Raw genomic sequence first — 17,662 nt, 5'->3', positions numbered from 1 at the left:
GAAACTAATTGCCAAAGGATTATCACAGGTCAGCGAGTGTTCAACCTTCCGTGTGCGTACCACGGTTCAATACCACAAGCAGGTCGATTATTATTAATAACCATGAAACTACCAAATTAATAGTAAACGCAACGTAAGATTAGTTTATAGCAAAATAACTATAATATAGATTATATTAGCTATACTAAGTACAATGACAAAAACGTAGTCGTAACCTTGCAGTTGTTTTAGATTATTAAAAAATACGTATATCAATTCCGAGCGAGTAAAAATAGCTTAACACATTAAGACAAGCAGGCTTCTATCTTTACTACAAATATCAATATTATAAAACTATAATACGTAGTTTGTAAAAATAATAAAAAATTTTATAAAATATATATGATGACATCACTGAAGTTTTAGTACAATGAACGAACCTTAAGTTTACATGGTAACCATAGAATTTAATCAAGCTAATATAAGAATTTAAAAGTTAATAATTAGTATTATTAAATGGATGAACTTCAATGACAAGTTCGACAGATAATTCACAAGATATCGTAACTGTTTTCGCGATGACTCAGAGAATCACATTCCCCATTGAAATAGCGACACAAGCAGTTGTCCGAAACATTTCGTGATTCAGTATGTACGAAAACCTTGAGGATTTGGAAGCAAGAACGAGTTTACTTTGAATCGAAAGTACGTTGACGCTTTCGTTTGGTGGCAGCACTGATCGAGGAAGTCGTTAAACCTTCCAATGCTACATCTATCGGCGATAAGTGGAAGCAATATCCGATCTGTGCATTACAGTAGCTCTCTCGCTTCGTAGAGCGATACTTCGTCATTTTCGCATCCGTGCGAAATCCCGAACGAACAAGCGGAGCGAGCCGCGTCGCCATCTTTAGGAACGGTACCGACTATCTCCGCTATCGCCGCCTGCTTCGCTTTAAGAGCTTAAAATCAGTTCGCGACTATAGTAAAAGAATTCGTGTGTTTAGTGCGATAGCGCGTACTTTGTTTTCTATCGCGAGAAGATGCGATACACGTTTGTTCGCGATGTTCATTTAATACGTCCGAGTCAAAGTTTGTGGTGTGCGTGTCGCGTAAGTTGAGCAGACGACGTTTCGCAAGCGTTCCGAGGGTTGAGAGCGATCGAAACCGACGTCATTCTCTAGTTCCGTTCGACCCTTGTTTCAAACTGTCGTTCCTGAGTTGCGATTTAGCCACTCGGTACTATTACTGTGAGAACCGACTAGTGTTTAGTGTTTTGATTTGTCGAACCAGTGGAACGAACACGTCAAAGAAAGTTGCTGCGGTGTACGAGAGTACAGCGACAAGTTAAGGCAGAAATAAAGAGAGAAGGATAAGAAAGGAAAGACTGAGACAGCTCTAGTAGACGACGACAACGACGGGCTAGTACAATTGACAGGAAAGATGGCGCAAGGTGCGGACGAGGATTAATGCTGACCCATTTTTCCGCGCGAAATCGCTCGGTCTCACTTTGTCGTACAATTAAGGGACCACGAAGGTTCGTACCGAGTGCGAGAAGTCGTACGGTTGTTATTAAGTGAATCGAATACTGGCGAAAAAAGGGAAGGATAGTCCGCCATCGGTAGGAGTGTATCCATCGTGCAGTGCGCGCGTGTGCCCTGTTCTTGCGTAAGTGTGAGTGCTCTCTCGGACGTTTATAGGTCTTGTAGGGCCAGCATTGACAAGTATCGGATAGAAATATTGCGAATCGTCGGTGACGATAGGAGAGAGTACGGATAGTGGAGGAAAGTAGTAGAAGGTAGCAACAATTTTGAAGAGAGTGGAGATTGGCAGGGCCGTGGTAGGCTCGACTACGGAAGAGGGCAAACGAAAACGAAAACGAAGACGCGGTCTTCTGGAACTTCTTGAGCTGTGTAGAGCCCTGGCAGGCTCGTGTACGAGCGCGGCTGCTAAGATGGGCAACAATGCCGCGACTGCAAACAAAAAGGTTGACGCTGCCGAGAGCGTCAAGGAGTTTCTTGACAAGGCAAAGAAAGAGTTCGAGGACAAATGGAAAAGAAACCCTACAAATACTGCTGCCCTTGACGACTTTGAACGAATCAAGACACTGGGCACCGGCTCGTTCGGCCGTGTCATGATAGTGCAACACAAGCCGACCGGAGAGTATTATGCCATGAAAATACTCGACAAGCAGAAGGTCGTGAAACTTAAGCAAGTTGAACACACGCTTAACGAAAAGAGGATACTGCAGGCGATTAGCTTCCCGTTCCTGGTTTCATTACGGTTTCACTTCAAGGATAACTCTTATCTTTACATGGTCCTCGAATATGTCCCAGGAGGGGAGATGTTTAGCCATCTACGAAAGGTTGGTCGCTTCTCGGAACCACACTCGCGCTTTTACGCGGCACAAATCGTATTAGCGTTCGAGTACCTTCACTACCTCGACTTAATCTATAGGGACCTCAAGCCGGAGAATCTGTTGATCGATTCACAGGGCTATTTGAAAGTCACGGATTTCGGCTTTGCCAAAAGGGTACAGGGTAGAACATGGACCTTATGTGGCACGCCGGAATATCTCGCGCCTGAAATAATTCTCAGCAAAGGATACAACAAAGCTGTAGACTGGTGGGCGCTCGGTGTCCTCGTCTACGAGATGGCTGCCGGTTATCCACCATTTTTCGCTGATCAACCAATTCAAATCTACGAGAAAATCGTGAGCGGAAAGCCACGATTTCCCTCGCACTTTGGATCCGATCTGAAAGACTTACTACGTAATTTGCTGCAAGTCGATCTAACCAAGAGGTACGGTAATCTGAAGGCCGGTGTAAACGATATCAAGGGTCACAAGTGGTTCGCCAGTACCGATTGGATAGCTGTCTTCCAAAAGAAAATCGAGGCCCCGTTCATACCAAAATGCAAAGGGCCGGGAGACACAAGCAATTTCGATGACTACGAGGAGGAGACGCTGAGGATTTCGTTGACGGAGAAGTGTGCCAAGGAATTCGCCGAATTTTGAATTCCCACATTGATTCAAGATGGTCACACGTATCGCGTATACATTCATACGCGATGGTTCGTCGCTCGCTGCTCGCTTTTCTTCGGGCGAGGGATATAGATGAAGTAAGAGAGCGGGAGGATGGGAGCGAGTAGTGTAAACGAGAGAATGTATTACATGTATGCAAGATAGAAAGAAAGCGTATACAGGTGTGTGCGTGCGCGTGTATGATTCTGTGCGTTTGCGGGCACGCTCGATGCAATAGTTTTATAGAGGAAGGAAGGTGGCTTAGAAGAGTCGAGAAAGGGAAAGAAAACAAAGGAAGACGAGCACGTAAGAAGCAGATGGCAGATTTTGCGCTTTATTTTGTGATTGTGGACTTCTGAGAAGAGCGGAAATGGAAAGAGTATACGAAGGAAACACGGTAATCGGCGTCGTTGAACGTATTGAGATTGACAGAAATAAAAGAGATATAATATATTGGAAAAAATTACGATATATTGCATACACAGATATCATATATAAACACACATACACATACGCGTACGCGTGTGCTCACACTCATAGTCACTGTCACCACTACGACTTTTTACAAGAGAAACATCTTTTTTTTCAGCCAAGTAACTGACATTATTGACGTATGAGAATGACGATATATATATATATATTTATTTATTTATTATATATAAATATATATGTATATATTTACACGTATATGTGTGTGTTCCCTAAGATGGCTTTATTATCCGGTTTATTAGAGGCGGCGTGTGTAAAGATTGCTCTCGATAAGTACTATTAATATCGGAAAACGTGGTTTTGCCGGAATTATTTTGTACATACATCTAGTGTCCTTGTAATCTTTATGAATGTTCCCCGACCCCCTTTTACACCACGCCCCTCTACTCCATCGTCCTGCCTCTTTTAGCACATACAAAGTTTATAAAAAAGGGACTTGACGGGAGAAAATGGATATAAAATACACCAACAATTAATTGTCATGTCGTGCATTGTTGTCTATCTGTCTACGAGCATTTTTCTCTTCATTCTCGTTGGGAGAAAAGTTTTTGCCACGATACGAACCGTATTTATAATAGCTAGTCGTCACACGATTATTTTGCTGAAGTAATATTTATATGACTCGTTTTTCATCGATCGAGAAGGGCGAGAACGAGAGGGTGGGAGAACAGGGGGGAAAGAGAGAGAGAGAGAGAGAGAAAGGTAGACCTTTATTATAGCATATTATGAATCTTATTAAAAGAGAAAAAATGAAAAAAATACTCGTTATATACTGGCTACAGATGCTCGTTGTTGAATTATATTGTACCTTGCATAAATGATACAGGAAAAATAGGAACGAAGAGACGAAAGGGAGAGAGAGAGAGAGAGAGAGAAAGAAAGAAAGAAAGAAAGAAAGAGAGAGAGAGAGAGAGAGAGAGAGAGAGAAAGAGCGAGAAAATGAGAGTATTTGTGAAAATGCGATCGACGGGAGTACGAGCAAAATAAGGATTCATTTTTGGAACGTTTTTAATAGAGGACCACCGGCGTTCGTACATAGATACGTTATAAGAGTATTCGTATATAATTATATCGCCTTAAGTTGCTGTATGCAAAAAAAGCAACGTTATCTTTTATATAGAGCTGCACTTTTAGTACGAAATGTAAACGTATGGACAATCCTGTATTTGTGCAAGAGGAAAGAGAAACGAACGACGCACACGCGCGAAATGGCCAAAGGAAATTGCGCGTGTACGTGCACGTGGAGTGAAAATTTCATTTAACGGGATACAGAAGCGTGTTAAAACATGATCGCGAGAAGACTGTCCAAAAAAATAAAACGAATGACGAAACCAGGGACAAAAACAAACAAAGAAATGTAAACGAAGGAGAACAAAGGGACACGATAACGAAACGAAGAACAGCAGCAGTAGCAATGACAGCGAGAGTGTTATCGCTGAAAGACGCGTTTGTTAATTTATTTTTTGTTCTAATCCATTAAAACCACCTCCTTTCGAGATGGAGCGTATGGGATACTTTACGGCATCGTATCTCGACGGTAATGAAATTCAACGGCCAGTTAACATAAGGAACGCTAGAATCAGAGAATCACCAACACCAACGAACCCTGAGCGTCGACGATTGGACACGCGTCGATCGTATAACGAGAATCGATTTTACAATGAAACACGCACGAGAAGGTCCGCCACACGCGTAGCTTCGTTCCAAGCCACACACACTGTGCGTATATACAGATATTACGAAATTTTCTGCGAATTGTTTCGCCGTGACATAAGATTGTCACTTCTGATCCGAATTCAAAGGGCTGTTCGATTATTACGCGATAAGAAAAGTTATAAGGTTGATCGTAGGCACGAAGTAATTTAAATTACGGGGACGTCGTATCAATCCGATTTCGGCGAATTGGTCAAGGCTTTAGCTAACCAGCTTAGATATATGTAATAAGAAAAAGATAGAGAATGCGAAACATTCGGATAAATCTGTGGCACACGTTGCGGTAACATCGGGTATACGATTACCGCGGTTTCCAGTTTCCTTTAGCTTCGTCCAGTTTCGTTCTCTTTGCAAACGAGACGAAACTTAACGATCAAAGTTGCAACTGAGCAAAAACAGGTAGAACGGGGTAAGGGAAACGTAACGGGTAACAAGTCAAATTATAACGAGGCTTACTTTCCCGCGTGCTTTGAACGTGCTCGTATCTGGATATTCTCGATAAGAGTTATATATATACATGTATATAATATGTATGTATATATACATATATGTATATAACGTAAAAAATGCGTGTTTGTTTTTGAATAGAGTTTCTTTCAACAAGAATGTAATTAACGATCATACGTATAGTTTTCCTAAATCGAACGAGCTGCTTTATCGATCAACGTATATCCACGAAAAATTTATGTTTAAAGATCGCAGTTTGGAAAACGCGAAATCTTCTCTCTCTCTATTGCGGTAAACGAGCGCGTCATAGCAATGCGCAAGTACAAAGAACTGGACAGAGAAAAGAATGTATGTTCTTTTTTGTCGCGTTGGTGACTTTTAGGATGTATATTCCATCCCTACCTTGAGTATACACGTGCACATTGTTCGCTCGCGCATGCTGCAGTGTTGAATAAATAAAAACAAGAATAGGCTTGGTTCGAACAAAGTAGCACGGAAGTTGTTGGCAAGGAATTGCGCGATCGAGACAGGTTATGCTTTCAAATCGTCCAATTTTGGCTGGTATTCTATCCGCATATACACACACACACATACACACACGCATGTATACAATGAAACGTTGCGGCGACACGACTACCAGTATCGTGATTAGCTTGTCGTTTATTCCTGTTCTTCGATATTTGTAATTTGGAGAATAATTAGATCGCTGGTTTCGCTTCTTACGCGTATAAAATTCATCTTTTTTCTACATTTTACAAAAACCGTTTCTCTCGATATGTTCAGAAAGAAAGGTAAACCTATGACTCGGTAAAATTGTTTGAATAGCACAAATTCATTTCGCTCGGTATTCTAATCTCCAAGTTGGAGCAAATCGCCATGATTCGCGTTGGAACTTTGCTCATAAAAGTTCCACGTTATCTCACCTATGTGCATATCGTTATAGCTGAACGCTGTAAATTTAGCGCACATTGAATTGCTCGATACACTGCAAATCATACAAGCAGGATCAGATCTATCAATGTTTAGAGCAATTGGTTTTATATTTTATCGATCTTAGTTCGAAGATGTTTCTTTGTATGTTTTTCTGATTCGGTAAGGACAGCACGCTATAAAAGGTCGTTAATCGATCGTGGCACCTCTGTAAATCGGATAATCTTACGCGTTTCATACTACGCTTCTTGTTACCAACCTTTATCTGATTGATTATTCGTAACTGTCCTAGGACAACTACAAGGCAATCGTCTAAGCTTTATCGCTATAACGTGAGGATTTGAGGAGATAAGGCCTCTTTCACCGTCGCGTATTATTTTCTTCGTTATAGCTTCTCTACAAATGGTTGTAGATTACGGCATCTTAATGTAGCGTTAATGCATTCGAACAATATTTATTTTCGACGCATAATAACCGTCGAGTCATATCTGTGCAATAAAAGTTACACAGGATAGTTTCATTGTATTTTGAAAATCTTGAAGAACGTGTACGATCGTCGAGTGTACAAAGATTCTTTTGTAAATATTAGTTGTAAGCGATCGTTTAAAGCCACATTATACCGCTATGTTTATCGTAGTTTTGCTGCGTTAAGCGATTCTTTCTCAAGAATTTGCCACGGAACGCATCGTTAAGTCGATTCTCAATTACGTATCGCACTCCTCAACCTTATCCATTTCCACTTTTTCTTCTTCGATTCGACGTGCAATACGTGCCGTTATTGCTCTATTCGTAAATAGATCGTCCCTTGGTTCTCTGAATGATCGTTTCGCAATCGTTGACCCACGTGTGTCGATAAAATTTTAAACAATCACACGTATAAATACTTACGTAATCGTATCAAAAGTATCTTCGTTCAAGTTCATATCGTAAGTGGTAAATTGCCTGCGTTACAGACGCATACATTCTGGCAATAACACTTTGTTCCGCTTTGTGTTTAGTACTTCACGTTTGTCTTTTGTCTGCCATCTCTTTGCACAATTGTACCCGCCGATCAAGGGAGGGATCTATTTTACGACTCGTTATTAACCACTAAGCAATCTTGTTTTCTTTTCTCTTGTAAAACCAGTTAATCGACCATAGAGAGGAAATTTGTCAACGGTCAGATAATCTGGCAAATAAGAGAACGAATATAATTCTATTTGATATTAAAGCCTCGAATGTACAGAAATATTTTAACGTCTGCGAGTTTCAGGCCACTCCGTAGCGAAAAGAAATTAAAAAAAGAAAAGGAGATTAAATTAAGAAAGAAAAAGAAGAGAAGAAACGTATTATTTCGTATCAATTTTTTAATTTATGGTTTTTATGTTACTTTATTTCATATAATTTGTTACATGTTTTTTATGGATTCTTATATCGATGGAAATTTAATTTGATTTTTCTGTAACAGGGGGAACGTTTTTTTTTCCACAGTTTCAAGAATCATGTAATCAAAAGATTGTTTTCTAATTATACATTTTTCAAAAGTTGTTTATTTCTATTTCTGTTACGTTGCATCGTATTATTGATTAATTTAAGATCGAAAATCAATTATATCCGGTGTCATTTGCTGTTATTACGCGTAGCTTGTAATACAGCGACAGAAGCGGTCTTAAACTTCTGACTGATAGTGCATGCGTATCGATGGTTACTTTCCGTCTGTTACCCGTATGCTCTCAAATTGGAATTAATTATTTATTGAACGTAAATCAAGTGCAATTCCGCTCATGGAAAGCGGTCAATTGCGTTATTTTATTGTTTCATCCATTGTCATGTAACGGTTTGCCTTCGGCGCCCATTAAAATATCGTTGCACAGAACAGAACAGTCGCAACGTTTTTGCTTGCAGCGTAGTGTATTTTATTAAGATTCTACGCAGGAAGTGAATCGGATCGAATAAGACAACTTATCTAATCGCTATTTTAAATATCTCCGGTGAATTATAATGATCGGAATCAGTGGCAGTTCATTTTTGATACGTTTCTGTATCTATGATCATAGCGTTTTTAGTGGCCTGGCTTGTAACTCAGCATAATGTAATCAGTACGATTAGCATTGGATAATTTGATGTCTTAGTCTTCGATTGGTATCGTTGGATTGTAGATAATTCACAGTAAGGTAGATTAATTTTAGGATACTTTATTTTAATTTGTATTTTCTATTTTATGTGATAAAGATAGTCAGCGATCGAACTAGCATCGATCGATGATCGAAGTATGATACAAATTAGAACGAAATATCCTAAAATTTTGTATAAATGTGACGCTAACGTGGTCGTTTCTCATGCAATGGTTCTAGTTGAGGGTTAAAAAACCTACATCACTCGAAAAATAACAAACGGATATTTCCAAGTAATTTCATTTCGTAGCAAATTAATTCTGGGAGTAAATTATTCTTTGTTATTTTACGAATGTTCATTTTCTGATATAATATTATTTTCTTGTTATTTCTTTGGAAAGGTAATATATCCGAATCACCGTGGTGAACGGATTTCGGATATTCACGGTGACTTTGCATCTCAAAAATAGCTACCCAACGTCTTTATAGCCAGTAGCGCAGTGTCCTATGGGTATCCAAAATTAAAACAAGGTTTGACCTGTTTCATCGATCTGTTTTTATAGTAGGATATTCAAGCGCCATAGCAATTATTATTTTCTCGAAATCCTATCTCATATTCGACTTCGTCCAGTCGATTAACGATGTATCGACTTTTATCAATTTTTCTCAATACGATTTATACACGATGTTAATGAGTAAAAGAATCAGCTTATCCGTCAGTTAGTATCTTCGAAGCTATTTGTTTTTACATAAAATAGCGAACGATTTCAAAGTTTAGTATGAAATAACGTTGGAATCGAAGCATAAGAAAAATTTGACAGAACACGTGTCAGTGAAATATTTATAAATGTAAAAATACCTACCAATGAACTGTTCACCGATACTTTTGTATTTTTATATTTCACCATAACATGGTAGTATTGGTAAAAGCAAATCTCTTTGAAGAGCTTGGGGGAATATTGGCATGAAATATCAGGTTCGGTCGAGACGGTGCAGTTTCGAATTAATAAATTCAATATTCATGAAACGGACACACACACATACACACACATGCACACACTCTCTCTCTCTTAGCCGACACATTGGTTCTTCCCTCTTCGCGTAACAGACAAACTGTTGCGACGTTTTAATAAGAGAATCAACGAAGAAGGAAGGGGGATAGAGGTTAAGAGAGTACTCGATAATATTGAACTGCTACGATAGAACGTCGGCGAATATATGGACTTGGAAATTTTCCCATCATCGTAGTTTTATCAACTAGCCAACTCAACGGTAATTGATATTACCTTTGTCCTTTCTTCGAAAATCGATGTGTTTGTCTTGCGCTCTATAGGTTGTTAAATCTACCGAATAATAACTGGTGCAATAGTAATTTATATATACGAGATATTAGGACGCGTCTATCTCTGCGTATCTTTTGCCAGGCTATTCGTATTTAAAATTCCAACTTTCTTACGGTTTATCATGTTCTCGTGAATTTCCAGGCGTACTTTCCTTACGTAATACAATAGGATATCTTCCTTTGCATCGTTACGCGTTTTATCGTTTTGTATTTTGTATCGACGTACCGTCGATAATTATATCAAAATATTTCTACGATCAAAGATACGAAGATGATCCTCGAAGGTTACTTTCTGCTCGTAAGAGTCGTTATCAGGAACATTCACGTTCATATTTTTATATGAAACATCGACGCTGCGAGATTGTTGTGCGCACAAGTGAAGTTCGATAAAGTAGTTGAGTAAATTCCGTTATAATATGCAAACTAATTCTACGTAGAACGACGAAGGATCGCTATTTGGAAAATAAAAGGGAGAAGCGCAGAGGGGAAAGAGAACGAAAGAGAACGATGATCTTAAAGAGCGAAGCATGTACCATGCTGGAACGTCTATGACAAGCACGCTCGTAAAATTTACGATTGGGCTATTAACGATCAATTTAGTTTGAGACAAGGCGAGCGTGGTAGTAGTTACGCGGTGTGCCATTCTTCGGAAATAACTTGCAGTGTATAAAGATTTCTTTAAAATCTACGTGCTCGCAGATTATTTTCATATCGAGCTTTGTAAACCGTGCGCGGTATTGATTTATCGATCAAAATTCCGTTTCGTATTTATTGCTGTAATATCCGTTTTACATTAACGGCGATGTCTGGTCGATTCTTTGTTTGCATATTGTAATTTTAGATAGGGAACACGTAATAACGTTTTTTGTTAATCAGCGTTGGGAAAATTTTTACGAATTCTGCACAGTTCTCGATAGATAATTGAAAATCGTTGTTGTTCGTGCAGTGGAACAGTCGGACAGAATACGTAAAACTGCGCGGTAATCGATTTTTTGAGATCGCAGAATGACGTTCGAGTTGTTCGATCGGCATTGAAAATTCCGTTCGGCTCTTCGATCTGCTTAAATTTATGAAATTCAACAAGTCGTTTAAAAAAAGTTGTCCGATGTTACGCCAAGTTTTATTAGCGATCAACGTCGAGTATTTTATAATTCCTCGAAGTAAAACGTTCGATTATTCGTAGCATAGAAATTCTGATCGGAGGACGAAGAGCGAAGTTGTGGAATGGAACACTTTGAAAGAAGCCAGCTTTAATGAAATGCATTCTTTTTTTTTCCTTTCTTTTTCTCTTCTTTTCAGATCTTCGATTTTCCTCTCCGCGTTTCCAACGATTTACGCGTCTCTTTGTCGCTTAGTATCGAAAGTTGTTCATCGTTCGTTATCGTTGGTATTCTGTTATTTTATTTTATCTTTGGCGGTCGATTGCCGCAGTATTGCGTCACAGAGAATCGTAATGTAATACAAAGAATCGCAGAAATACGCTTGTACCATTTATACTTCTCACGTATAATTCCAGGCTGCTTTCTTTTAAAGCGAACGCGTCGTTTTGCCTCTTTCGTTTCTCGGTACTTATCGTCGGATAATAGATTGAAATTAAGGAATTCGAAGGCAATGGAAGTGTCTAGCGTGGTAATTACGATCGATGAAATGAAAATTCACAGGCCTAAGTTGCTCTCGTGCAGTGCGCTTCTATTTGATTTGAATCTGATAAAAAGGTTTCGTCGTTTCGTCTCTTTTCGGTTGTTTCGCCTACAACGCGAAACTCATTCTGCATTGTAACAGATAGCGATTGCGATATCACGGTTATGCTTCGTTCGTTGGAATATTCACAGTGCACGTCGTAATGCACAGAACGTCTCGATAGGTCTATAATTGCGGGATCAAAGGAAATTAAAATTACGTCGGATCTTGAATTTACTTTGCTATTTAACGATATTTAATCGAACCCTCTTCTCTATTAAAATCTTTATTCGAGAATTTCTCTTATACGTTCGTTTGCTTTACCGGATTAGACCGGAAGTTCTGCCGATGTAATTCCGTTTTAATGGAAATAGATTTGTAAATAAAAGTCTATCGACGTTCTTCTATCATTGAAAATCTATTGAAGTTGCTCGATTCGTAGAAATCTATAGCGCGTTCAAGCGTTCTAGAGAGATAGTTATAGGAAAAAGCGGCGAAACTTTCGCATCGATACGATCCGCCGCTCATCTTCGATCTCTTGAAATTGAAATTCGTAAGAGTTTCCGAGCTCCAACTAATTTTACCGTATGCAATTCGAAACTACGTTATTTCCTTTTATCCCGGGAATTACGCGATTAAATCCACTTTCCACCGACTCAGGCAATGCCATTGCGAGTGTAGGGTCGTGTCTTTTTTATATCAGGTACAAGATTATTCGATCCGGCTTGAGAAGTAATTCCGACTTATTCGATCAGCAAGGTTATCAAGCGCGCAAAGAAGGACTATCCGTAGTAAATTAATCGTCGGTCCTCTCAGCCGACGTTCCTCATCTGTGGCTGTGCTCACGATAGTGTTTCTGCTTCTCGGATGTTATCGTCGCTCGTCTTGATATGTAGATAGTCGCTATCGATGCTTTCGACGCGAATAAACCGCGTTATCTCATGCTGATACCAGTGATGCTAGTTAGCGAGCGAGGCTTCGATCCGCTTCCTAGTTGCACAAGGGTTACGCGTACCAGGTTATTTACATTGCGCGTCTCCCGATTTATGGGACCAAACGTCCCCGTGACATCCTCGCCGACATCTCGAGGAACCGCAATTTTCCACACACTCGGCCAAACTTCGTCTCCTTCCTGGCTCGTAGTTTCGTTCGTCAAACTGAAATTCGTCAAACTGAAAATCCGTTAACCGGCGTCGGAAGTATCGCTTCGTCGAGCTGGCAGTTTCCACTCTTGGCCAGGTTCATTCTCCTTCTTGACATTTTGTCTATCGAACGGACAAGCGTCGAAGCTGACTACGCGACGATGCAACCAGTCCGAAAGAAGATATCGTTCTCGAGATCGCATCGTAAGTTCCGATCGAATCGGATTCCAGTTATCGTCGATCGAACGCGATCGGCATCGACAGAACGTCGAGAAGATTTCAGAAGTTGTGAAAAAGTTCAAATTCCAAGAGTTTCGCGGAAACTTGGGGGCTGCGTGTGATCAGCGAGTGATGTCCGACTCTTGTGAATCTTAGGAGGATATCGGCCAGGTGTCTCTTAGAACGGAAACTCTTCTTTCGGTAAGCTTTGTGTTAATTGGTAGCGCGTTCGAAGAACGAAGCTGAGAAATCGCTTCTTCGTATCGCGTATCCTCATCCGTTTCATCGACATTCCATTTCTCATTGACCGTGAAACACGGAGACGACAGTTGAAACACCGACAGTTCGTTCCATTCGCGCGCGTCAGGCGTTTCGTTAATCGACGAATCACGCGACTTATAGTTTTGGAAACACGTACACCATCGCGTGTGATAACGCGCTAAATCGCCATTCGATCGATACAGAGAGAACGACGTTTTCTCCACGACCATTATAAACATAGGGAACTAACGACCAAAACGAACGTCAGATACAAGTTGATAAAGTGGTGGGATACGACGGTGAAACATCGCCGTTCTAAATGAGATGACACGGTTACCGTTGATTCTGAACACAGCTTTAGAAATATTCCTCTGTCTGATGTGTGACGTAGAAAACTAGAATCCAAGTACGTAAGATTTTCACCGGATTTTCACGCGTTTGTTCGTCGTAGCAATATGGACTTTTTTTCGTCCACAGGAACTTTCTTGGGGAATAGTTTTTTTTTTTTTTAATTTAATATTTCATATTCACAATTTGTCCAATTTGGACATTTGGTAGAATTTTTTAGCTGCGAATTTTTTAGCTGCGAATTTTTTAGCTGCGAATTTTTTAGCCGAGGAATAGTTTGATCTGCTTCCTTAGTTCTTATCGCGATTGGGATTTTCGAAGGACTTATATTCGTGAATTAGAAGTAGTCACATGTTTATTTTTTTTTTTTTTTTTTTTGCTTTACGAAAGCATCTACTTCGGAGAATTTATCATCGAGTTTCGCTCGTTTTCGAGTTATTGCATCGTTAAAATTCCACTTTGCACGCGTTTCATCCTCGTAATAATCAATAGAATACAACGTAGCAAGTACAATATCAAACTTTTGATTCTTAAATGTACAAATGTATTCTGATTTCATCAGATACGTATTAGTTGTACGGATATTCGTAAATACGACTTTAAACGACGACGTCTATGTTTCGATTCGCGAGTTTCTTCGATTCCATTCTATTCCTATCGCCGCTTATCTCGCGTTTATTTAGCTCGTCGTTGTCTGATTGCGTAATAGATAAGCGTACGTCGTGTTGGGTATCGTAGAGCATTTACGGGCGAACTTGCAAACACGAGGAAATCCTATCGTTTTTCTTGGAAATAATATTTAGTTGGTCGATTAGTGATTATCGCACGATATAATACACGTGTAATTATCGGGAAATATTCAGTCGCATTTCCTTCTCGCCAAGTCGTAAACTCGCGCAAACGGGATAAAACCGATTAGTTTTCAGGATTAATCGAATTGCTTGATAATTTTTGCCAAACTAAGATCTAAGACAGATATTTGCTTTCGTTTCTCCTTCTAGATACATGTAAATATTTTTCTACCTGCATCGATTAAACGTAACACGATCTTCGAATCTTCTGGTTTTTATCGACGCACGTGTGTTGCCGTCGCAGATATCACGGGAACGCGTTACCGATAACGACCTCGTAAGGTGTAACGATTTTCGATCGCGCGACCAGATAAGATTGCGTTCGAGCAAGAAGCGTGCGAGGAACTGTTTTGATTGCGAATATTCGACGCAATTGTAACGGCGTTCTCCATCTGTCGAACACTTCATTGACGTATCGCGTGATTTTAGTATGGCGATGTAAGTGGAACAGCGAGGACGGTCTTCTATCGGAAGGAAGGCGACTTCGATTCAAAGCCAAGTACATAGTTTTGTTGGAACGTAGTTCTCGACGTGTTCGATCGGCGACAGAAGAACGATATCGCGAGTATGGTCCCCTTCTCTTTCTCTCGTCTCCATCCTCTATGATCAGTCCCGATATTCCTAACGATCGAGAAATCGAGTCTCGCACTTTTCCCGTCGAATTATTTCGCGCTGTTCGCCGTTCGTCCAACATTTGAATTTGCTGTCTGTGGCAAAAAACGTATCGCGTTTAGGCGTCTCGTTAAATTAGGCGAAGGAACCGCCGAAACGAATGCATGACATTTTGTATTTTATATATAGCATTCTTGTTACGGAAATAATGATGGACACTAAATAAAGTAAAAGCGACAAACGCCAGTTCGATGTTGGTCAACGAAATGACGCGTCGTCGTGTTCAGGAAACTTTTTTCTATTTTCTGAGAAACAGACATATCCGATTTCTGTTGTTTTCGGCCGTCACGGCTAGGTTTTCGAAAAGTATCATCAGATAACGTTTACGATGGCGAATTAACGAAACTTTGGAGACGTCAGTTCGCCAATTTTTTTTTTTTTTTTGTATAATTTATGCGTTTTTTCGGAGTACGCTTATGTCCGCGAGTACGTGTTTTCGTGTGTCGCGTTTGCTGTGTATAAGACAAAGTAAGCGTTTTTGTCTGCGAAATAAAAGTAGGTGGGAGCCTTTTATGCTTGTACATAGGCAAAGTAGTCAGCCTTGGTGAAGTTCGTTGCTTTTCCGTACGCAATGTCTCGACCTCTGAAGGCTACCTGCATTCGTTAGGCGTTCAGCCGCCCGCAGAATTTTTTTGTCGTCGCCAACGAACGAAGCCGTTTCGTTGGCCTCGTTAATCTTCCCTTCCAAATGTGGAGACGAGGAAGGGCAGCCCGTTCGACAGTTGATATTTCTCGTCGACGTCTTTGTTCTCCTGCATTGAATATGAAAGCGAAAGCGATTGGAATTTTACCGTTACGGATATCGTGCGCAATCGTCGTTGCAATATTCACGTTTACCTCCATAATTAGTCGTTGTTAAGTTTGAGTTTTCTATGACTTGATCTTCTTTTTACTTACTACGAAACATTCGCGCTGTTTCCTTAAATACGATCTTTCGTACGTATTTTAAGAAGAGATACGAATATGTTGTGGAAAATACATTTTTCAATTTATCTTCGACATTTTACTCGTAGTATCATTTACACTCTCGTTACTTATACTAACTTACCTATATTAGCTTCAATTACTTGTTCGTCTGCAGTCAAATCTAATTCAACCGATACCTAATTCCCATTTTAAATTAGAACGATCAAAGCGTTGCTCAGTATTATGTTTCCTTTTGATATACGGTGGCTAGGAAAAGTATTTGCGCATCCGAACGAGGCATCTTTTAATTACGCTTTGCCTTTTATTTATTTGCATAATATGACATTTTCTTGATTGTATCAACGTACTACTAAATTCTAGTAAATTTAATAAACATGAAATATCGATAAAATCGATATAAATATCACGATAGATTCAACGATACGTGCAAATATCTTTTCGCAGTCGCTGCATATTTGAAACTTTTTCTAGTAATATTCATGGCGAATGGTTTTGTATGAAACTAGAAGTAACATAAGCGTTTAAGATACGACATTTATAGTACCATGTATACTTAACAAGTTGGCCGAGTCTCTTTCAGACGACACTGTTAAATGGATTAATACGTGGAATATCCTGAAAACGCATTAGAACGGGAAATTGTTATTGAAGTTGCGACTAGAATTAAAATTATCCTTCGTCCCAGAGCACAATTATCCAGCTATACTTCGGTCGGTAGAAATAGATTTGCCGATCTAACGTCTCGATCCGAAGTCGGAGCGTTAACTGTGTGCTTTAACTCGAGCAATAGCTACGATGCGCCGTCGTTAGTCACTATAATTTTATGCATCGACCTCGTGTCTGGCCTCCAGATGTGACACTCGGTAGCGAACGACCATTGTAATTATTCGATATTAGCCCTGCTGCGTTTTAGTATCGACACTTTGCAGTTTCTCGAGTCGTTTAACGATAAATCAATTACCAAACGTTAGAACATGTAACGCCTCTTCGAAACCTTGACACGGTTCGTTTCTTACGTTTCGCTTTGTTAATTAACGTTCTTTACATACAAATAATCTTTTTACGCGAAATCTTTGCGAAATAATTTCGAAAAATCGAGGATCGGCCGATTGGAAGCTGTGTGATAATCGCGTTCGTATAGTTCGCTGGCTATTAGTTCGATGAACGTACATGTACTTAAATGCTTCGACTTTGCGAGGGTGTGTGCTCAACGCGAACCGAAATAATTCATCGAGGCCCGCCTCCAAGTTGTACTTCACCATGGCGCATGTATTTAGAATTCGTACTGAAATATGTACATACCACGACGCGTTCGTACGATTTTGTTCCGAGAGAATATAACGTTTCGTTGCTTCGTATTTATTACTCGCGATCAGATCGCATGAAGTAAAAATAATCGGGGAAGATTCCAATGAGAAAAAGTTAGAGGAAAGGACGGATAATACAAATTTCTGCCAAATTCCTCTTGGTCTCGGAGACAAGGATAGATTGGTTCTCTTAGTCTGAATATTTCTTAAATGGCGATATTTCTCGTTAGACCGATGATCGAA

General features: G+C 39.8%; 1 protein-coding gene across 1 annotated transcript in view; it reads left to right on the top strand.

Moving 5' to 3' along the window:
• The first annotated feature begins 794 nt into the window (after window positions 1-794).
• LOC126868940 (cAMP-dependent protein kinase catalytic subunit 1) overlaps window positions 795-17,662 on the top strand; it is a 31,552-nt gene continuing 14,684 nt past the window's right edge. Inside the window, exon 1 of the mRNA XM_050624962.1 lies at window positions 795-17,662. This exon is cut by the window's right edge and continues 14,684 nt beyond it. Coding sequence (XP_050480919.1) covers window positions 1,931-2,992 — 1,062 coding nt within the window. The 5' untranslated portion in view covers window positions 795-1,930 and the 3' untranslated portion in view covers window positions 2,993-17,662.

The sequence above is a fragment of the Bombus huntii genome, chromosome 8, assembly GCF_024542735.1.
Source record: "Bombus huntii isolate Logan2020A chromosome 8, iyBomHunt1.1, whole genome shotgun sequence".
Taxonomy (NCBI): Eukaryota; Metazoa; Arthropoda; class Insecta; order Hymenoptera; family Apidae; genus Bombus; species Bombus huntii.
Note: the sequence above shows the minus strand (reverse complement) of the source record. Positions and strands in the feature narration are given on the sequence as shown.